The sequence below is a fragment of the Dermochelys coriacea genome, chromosome 20, assembly GCF_009764565.3.
Source record: "Dermochelys coriacea isolate rDerCor1 chromosome 20, rDerCor1.pri.v4, whole genome shotgun sequence".
In the NCBI taxonomy this organism is placed as follows: Eukaryota; Metazoa; Chordata; order Testudines; family Dermochelyidae; genus Dermochelys; species Dermochelys coriacea.
This window is the reverse complement of record NC_050087.2, coordinates 11,694,458-11,711,909: the sequence shown is the minus strand read 5'-3', so window position 1 is coordinate 11,711,909 and position 17,452 is coordinate 11,694,458. Positions and strand designations below refer to the sequence as shown.

Genomic DNA, 17,452 nt, shown 5'->3' with positions numbered 1-17,452 from the left:
CAGGGGTATGTGTAGCCCTAGGGGTGCGCAGAGGTCTTCCAGGAGGTACATCAACTCATCTAGATATTTGCCTAGTTTTATAAAAAGAACTAGCAAAGTCAGTACATACAATGACTTGTTTGTACTGCTCTATACACTGACATGTAAGTTCAATATTTATATTCCAATTGATTTATTTTATGATATGGTAAAGATGAGAAAGGAAGCAATTTTTCAGAAAGTGTCCTGTGACATTTTTTTAATGTCTCATTTTGTAAGCAAGTAGTTTTTAAAATGAGGTGAAACTTGGGAGTATGCAAGATAAATCAGACTTCTAAAGGGGTACAGTAGTCTGGAAAGGTTGAGTGCCACTGTACTATGTTACTTGCTGTTTACACACCCCAGTGCCATCTCTCTCCTAAAAAGAGGATATGACTTTCTATATTTTACTCTAACATATGAGAAATAAGGCTCTTGTATATTAATCTGCTGATTATTCTTGTGTGAAATTAGAGCTCTCCAAAATAAGAACAAATTACAATAGCATGCAAAGTAAATATTAAAGCATAAATAGGGGAAAAGACTTCCCATCTTGCAAAAAGTAATAAGGATGAAGAATCATCAGCTATAGAAATGTGTTCCTGATCAATATTTCAGTTTTCCATGAGCAGCTTTTAAAAGCATGGTTCCACTCAAAGTTTACTATGCAAGAAAAGGTGCCTCAACAGATATTCCATGTCTGAATAGGATCAGATGATTTAAGTAACAAGAATACTTTACTCCTGTTGGCACTGTAGAGCAACTTCTATTTCTTCCTGTTTATCAGTCTTGTTTGCCATGTTACAGTTTACATGGCACCGGTGGGACTGACTGGCAACAGCAATTAGGTTGTACAATAATTTACTGGTAACAAAAACAAGGAAAGAATCTAGTTTGAGTCTCAGATCTCAGGATAGCTTTAACCATGCTTTACTTGTGAACTGTGCCCATTTAAAAAATTTAGTATAACAAACAAGGAACGTCACAATGGCTTTTGTTTTTCCCATTTTCTGAGGGAAGTTGCACATTAAGGTAGCTTCCCAAAAAAAAAACCAAAAAAAAAAAAACCCATGAAGATGCAGGGAGACTTGCTCTTACCTTGGGTAAGATCTTGGTCTTTATAGATCTGTTGGATAACTGCATTAATATCTTCAATTGCTTTACGGCGTTCTTCTGTTTTCTTTGTTTTGTTAGCAACGTAATCCTGTATTGTACAAAAATATTTGATATTAACTTCAGCTGTACATCTGACCATTACATGTGAATTCAAAAATGCAAAGCACAACATGTATTGTACTTACTCTACACTGCAGTTGTGCCTTTCAGAGCATTTCAAGACCTTGCAGCCCCTTAACCCTGCTCTAACTAACTGTTCTCTTGAAGGTAGTCAAGGACTGTTTGCGCTTTACAGATGGTAAAGTGCAGAGGGCAAGTAACATATTCAAAATCACAGGGCAGTTGGCATAGAGTTGGGAATAAGAACTCAGATCCTGATGTCCAGTCCTGTGCTCTTATCACACCTGTAGTAGTAGTTGTTTCACATCTAAGTTTTCATAGCTTGACTATTTGAACTATCCATTCACATCCAATTATCAAAGTTCTTTTGTTTGTATTTTTTTGTTAGGTCTCTGACAACCAACATGAAATAGAGGTGCACTGTATAGCCCGAAGTAATAGGAAACTTAACCAATGATTCACCTGGAGAAAGTCAGCTGTCTGCTGAGGCAGCTTTGTTCCAACAAATTTGAAGTGCTCCTTGTGGAATTTGCTTTCCAGATGAGCATTCATCTCATCCTCATAGAAGGTCCGATATTTGCACAGTGAACAAACGAACTGAATCCTACCAAGAGAAAGTTAGAACCAAGTGAGAGATTAAACCCCAAGCCCAAGGGTTCCACTCCAGGCTCCCCATCAGCTTGAAAATACTAGTCATTTCCCTACTAATACTTAGGGGTACAATTAAAAAAAGAGCACAAGTCTTATACCTGGTTTGAACGGTCACATCCCTCCTATAGGTTTTAATACAGATTTTAAGGCCAGAAGGGACCATTAGCAGTAATTAGTCTGACATCATGCATAATCAAGGGCAGAGAATTGCAGTAATTTCTACATCAAGCCCAATAATTTATGGGACAGCTAGAGAGGATTTTAAGAAGGATGTCTGTCTTGATTTAAAGATTTTGTTCATAATGTAGAATCCTTCACAGCCTGTAAGTTGCTCCAATGGTTAATCACATTCACTGTTAAAATTGCAGGTTTCAGAATAGCAGCCATGTTAGTTTGTATTCGCAAAAAGAAAAGGAGTACTTGTGGCACCTTAGAGACTAACAAATTTATTAGAGCATAAGCTTTTGTGAGCTACATCGGATGCATCCGATGAAGTGAGCTGTAGCTCACGAAAGCTGATGCTCAAATAAATTTGCTAGTCTCTAAGTGCCACAAGTACTCCTTTTCTTTTTTAAGGGCTTAGAGAGGACTCTCAGTTCACTTATTTAGTTTGTCAAAGATAAGGCTAAGCCTCATTGTTAGGCAGGTTTCCAGTCTGTGAATTATTCTTGTGCCATTTCTCTGAACCCTCCCCAATTTTCCAATTTTTTTTAAAAAGTGGACACCAGAACTGGACACAATATTCCAACAGTGTTCTCAGCAGTATAATTCACAGAGGGGGAGGTATTGATTAGAGTTTGCCATTTTATAGTTAGCTAACAGTTGTCTGTACTTTTGTAATGCTTTTGCCTTACCGGCTCCCCATGAGGTGTTAAGTCAATTTTACAGATGGAGAGACTGGTACAGAGAAGGTCAGGTAACTAACCCTTGTTTTACAAACAAGTCAACGGTAGAGCCAGGGATAGCCAGAACCCAGATGCCGAGACCCATGTTCTAAACATTAAGCATTTCTCCCAGAGCTCTCAGACAAGATGTATACTGTGTCGCTGGAAGAGGAAGATGTACCTTTCTACCATGCGATCCCGATGCCTCTTTTTCTGCCTCTCTTGAGTTTTCTTGCCTGCCTGCAATTTGCGCTTGATTTGACTGATCTCTTCTTGAATTGTTAAAGCACCTAGATGTATAAAGCAGGTTGTGTTTCACTATGGACACCAACAGTGGACACCAACTGATTAAAAAGGTTTCACCTAGACAAGTCTAGTAGCCAGCTTTACTGACCAATGTAGCTCAGAGATGACAAAGTTATAGTTGAGTGTTGGAAAGAGCTGCTCCCTTAACAATTCCTGCTGTTGCCCAATTAAAGGAACATTGCTAGTCTATTAACAGATGTCCCATCACTCTCTGGCCCAGACTTCAGAAAGGCTGAGCTTGGGCACGACGTTGAGAGAATACCTCTGATACAGTTTCCTAACCCATCATTTCTGATGGTGATACAATGCCCCTTGATTTTCTGGGAAAAGAAGGCCAATTTCAGATTAGATGTGATCTGACAGTTTTAAGAGGCAACCACTCTCACCCCTTTGGCTTTTGTACACATGGCACACACGAGATGAAGGTTGAAAGTGAAATAAGAACTGAATGCCTCCTATTAAAAAAATCCCAATTTTTTCAAGACAGGGAAGTAACTTCCACTGTTATACTGGAATGGTACCCAAGTACCCCTTTCGTTTCCCAGCCAAGGCTTCTCTTATGGTTTTATACTGCTGCCATCACATTCCACTGATAGCAATGGCAAGTTAGATACTGTGCTATCAGGTTTCTATTTAGACAGGTTCTTCCTCTGGTGAGAAGTCACCATACTTCTCTAAGCAACCCTCTCCCCAACTGCCACAACAGTGTTGGCACATCAAACTATCCCATGGACTCTACTCTAACCAATTAAAACAATGAAAAGTCCTTGTGGCACCTTAGAGACTAACACATTTATTTGGGCATAAGCTTTCGTGGGCTATAACCCATTTCATCAGATGCATGAAGTGGAAAATAGAGTAGGGAGGTATAAAAATACACAGCACATGAAAAGATGGGAGTTGCCTTACCAAGTGGGGGGCGGGGGGGTTAGTGCTAACGAGGCCAATTCAATCATGGTAGATGTGTCCACATCCACCCTAATTGAATTGGCCTCGTTAGCACCGATCCCTCACTCGGTAAGGCAACTCCCATCTTTTCATGTTCATATACCTGCCTACTGTACTTTCCACTCCATGCATCTGGTGAAGTGGGTTATAGCCTATGAAAGCTTATGTCCAAATAAATTTATTATACACTATAAATCTCACATGAGACCTATAGCATTGGCTAGGAGCCTGGCAGTCACCAGATGCTGTGCTGGATTTCCCTATGTTTCCTAAAGCACCTCAATCATGACCAGTAACATCCCCTATTATTCTAGGCCTAGCAGTGTGCCAACAGACAGATATCCACTAGGGATTATGTACTGGGTACAGAAACCAGTGCAAGCTCTAGAGTGATGAAAGACTAGAGTTTTAACTCAGATCATCATAATCCACCACCTTTAGTACACCTTTGTGCACAAGCTACAGTTCAGGGAACAAAAGGAGCAATGCAGTGCCTGAACCAAGTCAGTCAGACTATTACTTGGAGCTATTTCCTCCACAGCAGAGTCCTTCATTGGCAGAAGGTTTATGATGTACAGAGGTGTAAGGTCTGAAGAGCCTTAGCACATCCCTTGATGACAAAGTTCTTGGCTCATTTCCCAAGAATGCTTTTACAGAAGTACATTCAGACTCACCTTTCTCAGAATCTTTTCCTTCTTCATCTTCACCCTCCTAAAATACAATTTCAAGAGGTTATCAGCAATCCCTAGCTATAGCTTTTGTTTGTCTTACACAGAAAGTGAATACTAGTTTTACATCTCTTAACCATCCTGCTCCCTAAAGAGACTCCCTCCTGACTTCAGATAGCAGGATTCGCTGTCTGAGGAACACATTTAGCCTGCGGTTTGGCAACAGTACTACACACTGTTGATTTGTAGGTTTCCTCCCCCTATTTCCAGTCAATTTCATTAATTCTTTAGTCACATATATTCAGCTCTTTGGAGCAGGGCCTGCCTTGCTATGCACCTGCGCAGTGCTCCAATCAATCTCTATTGGGGCCTGCAAGTATTACTGCAATACAAAATAAGCAATCTAGGAAGGATTTGCAACCTTCAAGCTTTCTTCCATGAGGATCCAATCCCCCTCCTCCCCACCAATCCCAGCTCTCTGCCACTGAAAGGTAAGAAGTGGTTCCCACACACATTGCAGGAAGATTCATTTGGTTTTAATGCTGCCACCACAACATTCTGCCCTCAACACTAGTTACTTGGCCACTCATCCACTTCCCTCAAGCACTATGGTAATTCACAGTAAAGACAAGTGTTAGTTTCACTTACAGCTTTAGAGCCCTCCTTCTCTGCTGCTTCTCCTTCAGTCCCTTCCTCTGAAAAGCACATCACAAATGGTCTCCATACAAAAAGTAATAGTTTGGTAGCTCAGCAAAGAATGGTATTAACAACTTTACCACCAAATTAAATATTCAAGAGAAATTGAAATGTCAGAGCCAATTACTACCTGAAACAAAGGCACTCTGATAACTTCACATGACTAAGAGCTAACTCATTGATAGTCACCAGAGAGGTTCTTACCATTCTCAGAGTCAGAGTTGTCAGAGCCATCAGTTTTTGCTGCCTTGCTGTCAGGTTCATCAGTGCTGTCAGTTTGTTTTCTCTTCTTAGAAGTAGGGTCCTTCTTGATTTTCTTTTTCTGTGACTAGAAAGGAACATATCATCAGTCCCCACATGTACATTCTGAGACCATCCCCTGCCAGCAGCAAAGAAGTCTGCATTAAGCCACCTTAAAGGGGCTTTATAGTGAACTAAACTTCCCTGAAAACTCAGTTATGCAATGTCAGTCAAGACAGATAACATTTGGCACGGTCCTTCACAGCAACCACCCTTCAGCATATCAGATTAAACCACAAAACTATAGCACATTGACTTTCCTAGCTTTACAATAAGAGCATCAAGGTTAAACATTTTGGATGCTAAGACTGCACTATGAATGAATGTGGCCTCTTCACACCATTTAGAAAGAACACTAAGATGCCAAGCAAATAATGCACAGAGGTACAAATTACACTGTGGAAACTAAAGTATGGTATCTCAGAGAATAGGGCCCTTTGCACTCAGAGCTGGACAGTGTAGTTTGTTGGGAAGTGAACAGTCTCTATATGAGGTAAATGGGTGGGAGGGGATTGCACAGGTACTTACTTTAAAGTCTGCGTCCCACATTTTCCAGTTTCTCCTCATTCGTTGTTTCATGCCGCCTCCTCCAAAGCGCATGTTTCCAGAGAAACCTCGCATTCCCTGGAACATGCTGAGTTCTGGGATAATGTTGTGGGAGAAGAGGGATGGGAGCCTAGAGGAGCCGTGGGGACCATGGCCCCGCCCTCCCATTGGCTGTGGCGGCTCATTCCACTGTCCGCCCATGTGCCCGGAATATGAAGATGCCATGGGTCTGTTATTTCGCCCGTCTCTGGCCCAGTTCTGACCCCGCTGGCCAAAGTTGTCCCGTGCTCTGTTCTGGTACTGGTCCCTGTGGTTCCCATAGAAGCTGTCATAGCAACCTTCATAGGCATTTTCGGTGTCATGTTCAGCCTCACTGTAATCATAGCCGGATCTGTATAGATCACGGTCGTTCAGTGAAGACCTTGAGTCGTAGGACTCATATGTATCATACCTGCAAGAGTTGCACAGCAAGCAAGGAATCCAGTCAGTAGCATACAAGGCACCACATTACAGCCTGCCGAGAAATGGCAGTAGAAAGATTAAACAAAAATAACAGAACTGTTCCAGTCTCATTTATATCAAAAAAGGCTCAGAGGTTTCACTCAACATGGGAGTTTTTCCTGTGTGATACAGCAGCGGGAGAAAGGGGCAGCTCAAGGCAAAGATCAGGAGAAGGGCATAAACAGAATGACAAGGAGCGGCAGGGATTCAGTTCAATCTCAGTCCATCGCCATATCTAGTCAGATTTACATACGCCTAAATTGCCAGGAAGCACACCAAACTAATCTTCAATTTCTCTGAAAATTACTGTGTCACACAAACTGATCTTTTTTAAAAAGAAAAAAAGTTCCCAAGCTGAGCAAAGGTTCCTCAGTTAGCGGTAGCTGTGGATTTTCAACTGTGTAGACATTCAGATTTTCTGATTTAAATTTAATACATTCACCCTCTATTTAGCTATGCTTACGTCAGACTGAACAATCCAAATAGTTAAGAATAAATGCAGAGCTAGTTAGGCCACAAAATAATAGTCCTGCTTTTCTTCCCCCATACTCTATTCTGAATTGTTTCAAGGAAAGGCTTAATTTAGGCCTTGTCTACACAAGAAAGTTTCTGTGTATAATGGATGATGTGAATTTAAGCCAACAGCTATACTGGTAAAAACTCCTTACGTGGGCATTTATTCTAGTATAAGTGTGCCTTTTCTTAATTTAGCTTGTGTTGCTTGGGAAGGGTTTTTACCAAGTCAACTTTCCCATGTAGACATGACTTAAGAGTTATTACTGGTCACTGTAGTTTCCACAAAACCTGTTTTTAACCAGGACAGTTTCAGAAGACAAATGCAAAACCTGCAGAGGAGTTTTAGACTTAAGTTCTGTAATATCTAAAGCAGTGCCTCTGTACATCTTATGCAGTGGCTGACAGACTCAATTTGCAGCAAAGATGATATATCAAAGTTTAAGGGGTGGCTCCACATTCTTCGTGATAACATGCTACTTTACCAGCTGAGGTGAAGGAAATCCATACACAAGACAGAACACAAACAAACAGGTTCACACATTACACAAGGAAGCAAGAACACAGTGTCAAACTAGCACTGACCACTGGGGCACAAACCCCAATATTTATGCTTATAGCAAGGTCATGAAAGCAAGGAAATTGGAAGGGAACAATGACTGAGGAGGAGACACACTAACTCCAAGGCCACAAAAAAAGAGCCCATTCCATCAACGGATATGAGAAGAATCATTCAGACTAGCAATCACCAAAAAAACCCTTGGAATGGTAAAGCTACAGGTGCCCATTTACAGTAAGCCAAAGCTTTCACTACAGCAACTGAACAGCCCTCCCCACATTCTGCTTTTTAGGAAATGAGACTGAAGGCTAAAAACCGATATTTTCTAAACCACTAATTTCATCCTTTTGTCCCTTAAATGGTTTACTACATTCACTCTGGATATGTGGTAACTTTTCTCCAGCAAGAGCTAGAATCTGTTAACAGGGCTGGGTTACCAGCCAAGTATCATCTAGGATGACAGAACTATGCATGGTAGCTTGCCTGATGCTTGGAGCAGAAGATCCCAATTGTGTGGTGTCTGAATAATAGACAAGGGCTGGAACATCAAATTCAAAAGTTCTCATCTTATAAAATTAGAACCCAAGAGTTTAGTAAATTAAACTATTCACCTGCTGCCTTGCAACAGCCCTTTCCACTCCCTACAAGAGAGGTACAGATTCATAGATGAGGCTAGAAGATACCACTGTAATTGTCTATGATCTCAAGTATAACAGGCCAAAGAACTTCCCTACAGCATCTCTTTTAGAAAAACATCCAATCTCGATTTAAACATTTTACCCTTGGTAAATTGTTCCAATGATTAAGTACCATCACTTTGAAAGTTTGCACCTCAACTTCAGTTTAAGATTTGTCTAGTTTCAACTTGTTTACCTCTGTCTGCTAGATTAAAGAGGCTGCTATTATCAAATATTTTTCCCCAGGATGGATTTTTTTTGAAAACTCTGATGTACTTTACATGAGTGCTTTTAAACAGAGTACTCCACCAAAATCTATTTGATGCAAGACTTCAGAGGAGTAATTCCTTAAAACTTTGTGAAGCCTACTGTACATTTTTCCTCTATTCCATAAACAGTTAACGTAACAATTTTACAATATTCAAAAGTCATTATGTCTACTAGTAATTACTATTGAATTATACTTTTGGTAAACATACACCAAGTTCTTGTGATAAACTTTTTATAAAGTTTATATAGAGTTTTAAACTTGGTTGGTTAAAACAAAGTACAGATGCAACAATAGTTGACTGCAAACAAACCAGAATGCACTCCAAATAAAAGGATAATAATGTATAAAAGTCTCTTGCATGACATTTCTTACTACTAACAAGCTATGCTTTCATTCTAGAGAAGAGGTTCTGGTTTGCTTACATTATATGGAATTTAGTTTAAGTTATTTTGACAATGTCTCTGTAAACTTAGTATTTAAACAGTAGCAGACAAACTTCAAGTTCTCTACAAAACAGATGTCTCCCCTACATGGATGTAAACCTGCTATTGTTCAAATCATATTTTGCACATAAGCAAAATACTCAGACGTAAAACTACTCAGAAATGGATTTGCTGGGATGACTTAATATTTTAAATAAATCTAGAATGAACAGCAGTGTTGTAGAAGAATATAAACTCATTTTGAAATTTAACGTAAGAAAAATCTTTGTGAAGTGAACAGTCCTTATTAGTACTGCATATATTTCTGAGTTAAAAACCAAGACCAAAACCTCACTTGATCTTTTCTGGACAGCTATACTGTATTCCCAGTCAGCAACCCAAAACTGGAACAAAAATGTCACTTCTAGACTAACAGTTAAGCTTAAAATCAAATGAGGGACAAAGGCAAACGAATGTTGTGGCAATGCTATAGAAATGAAATACATCAGCAGGCTCCCAGAAATAGAAATATTAAGGAATCCCTTCTTTATTCACCTCCAGTTTAAAACTGTGAGAATTTTTTTTCCAAGTTAAACAAATCCTACTACTACTGTAAACATTGCATCACAATTCAAGTACCTGTGACCAGACAAAAAGAAAAGGAGGACTTGTGGCATGTCAGAGACTAGCAAATGCATCCGATGAAGTGAGCTGTAGCTCACAAAAGCTTATGCTCTAATAAATTTGTTAGTCTCTAAGGTGCCACAAGTCCTCCTTTTCTTTTTGCGAATACAGACTAACACGGCTCCTACTCTGAAACCTGTGACCAGACAGACAATCAAGACTTCACTACTTAAACTGGGATACAAATGACTTATTTCAAAAATATAAACAAAAAAAGGAATATCCAGCTGAGCCAATTCATCTGTTCCTCTTGAGAGCCAAAATCTGAAGACAAAGTGAGAATGAGGTCAAAATAAGAAAGAAGTGAGAGGTAGCAACTCTGATAGTCAGCAGAAGATTAGAGTAGCGGTTTCCTCAGGAAAAGACACTAACCTGTCTAATACTGAATCTTTTCTTGATCTCTAGACTCACCTGTCTCCACCTGAGCCATAATGTCCTCCTTGCATTGTGTCCGTTTCTAGATGAGACACCATATCTAAGCGCTGGTTCATTTTTGCTATAACAGCATCGGCACCCGTGGAAGCGTTAGGATCTGTGTCTGAATTAGGCATTTCCCAAGAGTTTGAAGTGGCCATACCATACCCATAAGTGCCAGAGTTATCTTGACCGTATCCATATCCATAACTATATCCCTCGTACCCTGAAATGAGAAAGTGTCATTGAGATTTTCAGTCAAGCAGCTGAGCGAGCATTTCTATCCAAGCTCAGATGCAGAAGTCCCAAGAATGCCCCTTCCCCACAGAATGTGGAAATTTTAATTTACATTTAACCCATTTTTCCCTTACAAGACACCTGCCAAGGTGTGTTAGTGTATCCAACACCAGGACTTGAAGGTCAAAACACACATGGAGGAAACTTCACAGAAAATCCCAGCAATATAGTAACAGTCTACAATCTGCCCCAACTAATACTTAACCCTCAATTTTCATTCTTGCTCTCACTCATGGACAGGGCATGCTGCAGCATAGCATATGCAAAGCCTTCCATGGCAATCCATTTGCCTGATAAAAACAGATTCCAGAGAGAACATGGGCCAGTCACCCTCAGAAAGAATAGCAAGTGTGGCATGGACATTTAGGTATGTGTAAAGAGTGTAGGTTGTGTGAGAAGAAAAAATACAAGATAACATATTTAGGACAAGCCTAGTTTAGTTCAAAGTGGGCTTGTCTCTATGTCAGTTTGACATGAAGTTATGGTGTATCCAGACCCAGTTATGTTCTGACTTCATAGCCACATGAAGTCAGAACATAAAATTCATACCTCTAAGCTAAGCAGTCAGTTCACATTATAATCGTAGTGATTTGTTCGAATTAGAGGACATCGTGTTTGGGGTCTATTCTTCTAGAGACACATAGGAATTTGTGCAATTCTAAAATGGGACAATAGCCTCCCACTAACTTTGACCAGCACACATATGACTCATGTCACTTCTGTTCCCTCTCTTGTCCACACATAAATGAGAGAAATGGCCCTCTCAGTTGTATGTTATCTCAGGGGGTGATAGAGAACAGTTTCCTCAAATGCAGCCCATGGCATGCTACTTACAAAGCAGATAGGGACAGAAAATTGACTAAAATGGTATCAAGGGCTCTATGCTGTTTTCCCCTTTTAACTTGCATATTAGGTTTGCTCAGTTCAACCATCAGCACGTCCTACTGCCAACCCTGCAGTTCTGAGATTCTTAGTATCACTAAAATTAAAGTAGAGATTTGCTAATCTGCATTTATGAATCAAAACGCTATTGTGAACAAATTGTGATTTCATAAGTGAAACAGACAGTACCACCAGATGTACTTTGTTCTCACGTCTTTTGTAGTTTAAGAATATTTAATAGCTTTAGGAGGTAGCATGAGGTAGTGGACAGAGCACTTACCTAAGGGTCAGGATATCTCAGTTCTATTCCCGATATGCCACTGACCTAGAACGTCTTAGGGGAAGACACTTAATCTCTCTCATCTTCCCTCTGTCTTGCCCCTTTAAACTGTAAATTCTTCAGGACGCAGATTATATCACAATACGCCTGTTCAGTGCCTAGCATAACAGGACCCTGATCTTAGATGGGGACCCTAAGTGATACTATAACACAAGTAGTAAAACAATGACACTGCTAGCAAGCTCACCTTACTGTATATTTTGCCAAAATAACCAGTTGATTGAAAAATGGGAAAAATCATGAATTCTGTCTGGGGTTTTTACAAAAATAAGTTTTCCAGTTAGCTCTGAAGATAGTGAAAAGGTCATAAAAATCCTTTGTACAACACTGACTACAGTTTAAACTACCATTTTTATGTCAGTGACATAAAACAAAAAACAAAACATACTATACTGCTCTGCTAGTCAGTCTTCATGGAGTGGATAGATGCTTCCTTGTGCTAATTAAAGCATGCAGATTAGTGAGATTCTCCCACATAGCTGGGCATCATCACACTCTAGTCTGAGCACAGTGAAAAAAGACAAGTATTTATAAAGGGAGGCCTGTTTCAAGTTTCGGCCTAAATGCATACATACTGCCATTTTTTGTCTTTCTGGCACAAGAACTAGAAATTCAGTCTTCTAGCATGCTAGGACAGCACTTTAATCTTCAGTGCCATTTCATAGAGAAGTGATATCAGACAGAAAGACTGAAGGAGAACAGATAGTGGATACAAACTGTGCTGACTTCTGGGAAGAGAAATATCTGGTTTTGTTGATGCACAAGGCAGAATAGTAAAGATTTGACTGTCACAGTTATATGGGCTCTGCAACACTGACCGAAATAAAGTTGCGTGACCCGAGAGGATATTATTCAGACAGGGGGAACAGATTTGAGCTGTGAAAACCTTCAATTTTATAATCATTTTTCTAACGGATTACATTAAATTACATTTGTTCATGATAACGTATTAAGATTTTACTATACTTGCCTCTGTTTGTCCCAGAGTTCCAGTTGCCATAACCTAGAAAAAGACCAAAAGGTGGTCAAAACCCAAATTATATGGTATGCTCTAGCTAGAACAGCTGGCATTAAGGAGAATCTATTCTATCTAAGATCTGATCATCAAATGCACCCAAATAAGCCAGACTGTATCACAATGGATACTCCTAAAAAGAGATCAGAGCTTGACAAACTTATATTACTCCGGAGGAATTCTGCGCCACTGAGCATACAGAATTCATGTTCACTGCAGATAAGGATGGGGAAGCAAAGGGAAGTTGCAAGAACAGCCATGTGTCCCTCCCCAGCAGCACAGGCATGTGGTACCCAGCGCCCAGAAAAGCCAGAAGAGAGGTAAATCATGAGCGTAGTTTAGGGAGGACGGGGGCATTGCCCCCGCAAAAGACGTGTGGGGTCACATACCACTGCCCATTTTTGCGAGTGCAGAGCTGCCTGATTGATGGAGAGTGCCCCTCCCGCTAACTGACTCCTCCTCCTGGGTCCTGGTGCCAGTCATACCCCTCTTCTATGAGCGCTGGGAGCCATCCTGTTTTCTATACAATCGTGAGGGCCACTGGTGGTGGTGGGGAAACAGGCAGTGGGGAAGAAAGGGGGATGGGAGCAGGAGACAGTGGGGAGAAGAAGGTAATGGGATGGGGAAGAGGCAGTGAAGAAAGCGATAGGATGGGGAAAAGAAGCGGATGTGGGAGGGATCCTGGCACTGGCGGCGGCGGCAGCAGCAGCTGGGGTTCCCCAATTAAGCAGGCCCATCAAACCCCTACCCTGACAAACCCCTCACCCTGCACCTGGACCACCCTGACAAGCCCCCGGCAACTGGACCCCCACTGAGTCCCAGCCAGCTGCAACCAGACCCCAAACCCAGCAAGTCCCACTGCCAGACCCCCTCGCTGAATCCCATTTTTCTCCACTTGGATCCCCTGCAGAATCCTATTGTCCCTGCATCTGGAACCTCCCTTGTGCATCCAGATCCTCCACTGAGCTTTCCGCACCCAGGATGCCCCGCCCAAAACCCTCTTATCCCACATCTAGATCCACCTACACTAAGCCCTCCACAGTTGGACCCTGCTGGGCTGAGCCTGCCTGCCCACAACTGGTACAAAGCCCAAGGGTGTTTCTGCAGCAGGCCCGGGCCTTGTGCTGTGCTAGGATTAAGTACAGCCTCACTGCGGAGTCCCTGTTCAATGGGTGGGGGGCCTGCAGGGTGATCTCCCACCTCTGTGCAGCCAGTGGTCTGTGCTCACCACTGCTATACTGTAGCCTCCACATTTATTTATTAACAAATAAAATTTACAAAATTTTAAAATATAGTGTGCAGGATTTTTATTTTCTTGGCGCAGAATTCCTTAGAAGTACCATATCAACAACAAATAGGAAACATGCTCTAGAGAGTAGTGTCCTTACTCATCAGTTTCAGTACAATGTTATTTTAATTCAATCTTAAAATTTCTAGAACTTGTGACTGCACAGATACCATTCCAACTGGGAACTGGAGAGTTTTGTCTTTCAAGATCTACAGAAAGATGCAGCTTAGAACAAAGGCTGTTATTTGCCCAAGGCCTAGATCACAACATCATCTTAGACTTGAGGGGAAGAAATCACTCACTAGCAACTTGCTTTGCATCTGGTAATACAGTCTTAGGGATGGGATATGCTCTCCATTGCCTGTGCCCTCACTAGGGGCGTGTCTCCAGTACAAAATTTGTCACTTACTGATAGGTGCCATCATACCAGGGCAGAACATGGATTAGCTGCAATGGTAGCCATGGCCAAAACTGTCAGCAACACTTGATTTTAGCCAAAGTTTCTGAACCCCCACTGCCAAATCCCTAATGCACAGAAATCTCCCTGCTGGGTCAGGTTCAGAAAGATTCGTTAGGTGTGAATCCCCCGATGTGGGCTCCCAAATTCCTATCCAGACCCAGAGTAGGACTACACTGGATTTGCTATAAAGAGAGTCTGTTGCAGAGAAGGGAGCAGGACTGGTCCCAATTTTTTGATGAACTACCTGTATCTTAAATCATAGAATCACAGAAGACTAGCATTGGAAGAGACAGTCCTGGATAGCAGGGGGCAATTAATGGCCCTGCACACTTGCATGACCAGGGCTCCCAGTGTAGAGTTTAGAATCATAGAAGATTAGGGTTGGAAGGGACCCCAGGAGGCCATCTAGTCCAACCCCCTGCTGAAAGCAGGACCAACACCAACTAAATCATCACAGCCAGGGCTTTGTCAAGCCAGGCCTTTAAAAAGCTCCACCACCTCCCTAGGTAACCCATTCCAGTGCTTCACCACCCTCCTAGTAAAACAGTGTTTCCTAATATCCAACCTAGACCTCCCCCACTGCAACTTGACACCATCGCTCCTTGTTCTGTCATCTGCCACCACTGAGAACAGTTGAGCTCCATCCTCTTTGGAACCTCCCTTCAGTTGAAGGCTGCAATCAAATCCCCCCCGCCCCCTCTTCTGCAGACTAAATAACCCCAGTTCCCTCAGCCTCTCCTTGTAAGTCATGTGCCCCAGCCCCCTGATCATTTTCGTTGCTCTCCGCTGGATTCTCTCCCATTTGTCCATATCCTTTCTGTAGTGGAGGGCCCAAAACTGGATGCAAAACTCCAGATGTGGCCTCACCAGTGTCGAATAGAGGGGAATAATTACTTCCCTCAATCTGCTGGCAATGCTCCTACTAATAAAAGGAAAGGAGCACTTGTGGCACCTTAGAGACTAACGAATTTATTTGAGCATAAGCTTTCGTGAGCTATAGCTCACTTGAAGTGAACTGTAGCTCACAAAAGCTTATGCTCAAATAAATTTGTTAGTCTCTAAGGTGCCACAAGTACTCCTTTTCTTTTTGTGGATATAGACGAACACGGCTGCTACTCTAAAAACGGCTCCTACTAGTACAGCCTAATATGCCGTTAGCCTTCTTGGCAAGAAGGGCACACTGCTGACTCATATCCAGCTTCTCATCCACTGTAATCCCCTGGTCCTTCTCTGCAGAACTGCTGCTTAGCCAGTTGGTCCCCAGCCTGTAGCGGTGTATGGGATTCTTCTGTCCTAAGTGCAGGACTCTGCACTTGTCCTTGTCAAACATTATCAATTTCTTTTGGCCCAATCCTCCAATTTGTCTAGGTCACTCTGGACCCTATCCCTACCCTCAGAACTTGTTGCGGGTGCAATCCGTCCCATCATCCAGATCATTAATAAAGATGTTTAGGGGATGGAACAAAAATGATCAGGGGTTAGGCAACAAAAATGATTGGGGTATGGAACGGCTTCCGTATGAGGAGAGAATAATAAGACTGGGACTTTTCAGCTTGGAAAAGAGATGGCTAAGGGGAGATACGATTGAGATCTATAAAATCATGAATGGTGTAGAAAAAGTAGATAAGGAAGTGTTGTTTGCTACTTCTCATAACAACAACTAGGGGTCACCAAATAAAAATTAATAGGCAGCAGGTTTAAAACAAATAAAGGGAAGTATTTATTCACACAACGCAAAATCAACCTGTAGAACTCCTTGCCAGAGGATGTTGTGAAGACCAAGACCATAACAGGGTTCAAAAAGGAACTAGATAAATTCATAGAGAATAGGTCCATCAATGGATATTAGCCAGGATGGGCAGGAATAGTGTCCCTAGGCTCTGTTTGCCAGAAGCTGGGAAATGAGTGACAGGGGATGTATCACTTGATTATTACCTGTTCTGTTCATTCCCTCTGGGGCACCTGGCACTGGCCACTGTCGGAAGACAGAATACCGGGCTACATGGACCTTTGGTTTGACCCAGTATTGCCATTCTTATGTTGAACAAAACTGGCCCCTAACTGACCCCTGGGGCACTCCCCTTGATACCAGCTACCAACTAGACATGGAGCCGTTGATCACTACCTATTGAGCCCAACAATCTTATAGTCCATTCATCAAATCCATACTTTAACTTGCGGACAAGAATACTGTGGGAGACTGTATCAAAAGCTTTGCTAAAGTCAAGGTATATCACATCCACTGCTTTCCCCATATCCACAGAGCCAGTTATCTCATCATAGAAGGCAATCAGGTTGGTCAGGCATGACTTGCCCTTGGTGAAAAGAGAGTTACCTTTTCTGTAACTGGTGTTCTTCGAGATGCGTTGCTCATCATAGAATCATAGACTTTAAGGTCAGAAGGGACCATTATGATCATCTAGTCTGACCCCCTGCACAACACAGGCCAAAGAATCTCACCCACCAACTCCTGTAACAAACCCCTAACTTATGTCTGAGCTACTGAAGTCCTCAAATTGTGGTTTAAAGACTTCAAGGTGCAGAGAATCCTCCAGCAACCTATTCCACAATAGGTGTGCGTGCTCGCCACATGCACCAGTGCCGGAAGTTTTTCCCCTAGCAGTACCTGTAGGGGGGAGTGCCCCAGCAACCCCTGGAGTGGTGCCTCCAGGGCACGGTATAAGAGGAGCTGCACGTTCCTCCCCACCCTCAGTTCCTTCTTGCCAGACAACTCAGACAGAGGAGAAGGAGGGCAGGATGTGGAATAGACATGAGCAACGCATCTCGAAGAACACCTGTTAAGAAAAAGGTAACTGTCTTTTCTTCTTCGAGTGACTGCTCATGTGTATTCCACAACAGGAGATTCCAAGCTATGT

General features: G+C 42.0%; 1 protein-coding gene across 3 annotated transcripts in view; it reads right to left on the bottom strand.

Annotated features, from left to right (window-relative positions):
- AKAP8L (A-kinase anchoring protein 8 like) overlaps positions 1-17,452 on the bottom strand; it is a 71,238-nt gene that overhangs the window by 18,626 nt on the left and 35,160 nt on the right. For 2 of the 3 annotated variants that reach the window (XM_043506288.1, XM_038378620.2), the window contains exons 2-10: positions 12,784-12,816; positions 10,292-10,520; positions 6,236-6,704; positions 5,612-5,735; positions 5,360-5,406; positions 4,718-4,754; positions 2,971-3,079; positions 1,717-1,858; positions 1,117-1,222 (exon numbers count right to left, since the gene is read on the bottom strand). In XM_043506288.1, the coding sequence (XP_043362223.1) occupies positions 1,117-1,222; positions 1,717-1,858; positions 2,971-3,079; positions 4,718-4,754; positions 5,360-5,406; positions 5,612-5,735; positions 6,236-6,704; positions 10,292-10,520; positions 12,784-12,816 (1,296 nt within the window). The remainder of the gene's footprint in view (positions 1-1,116; positions 1,223-1,716; positions 1,859-2,970; positions 3,080-4,717; positions 4,755-5,359; positions 5,407-5,611; positions 5,736-6,235; positions 6,705-10,291; positions 10,521-12,783; positions 12,817-17,452) is intronic. The other variant, XM_043506289.1, reaches the window with a different exon arrangement.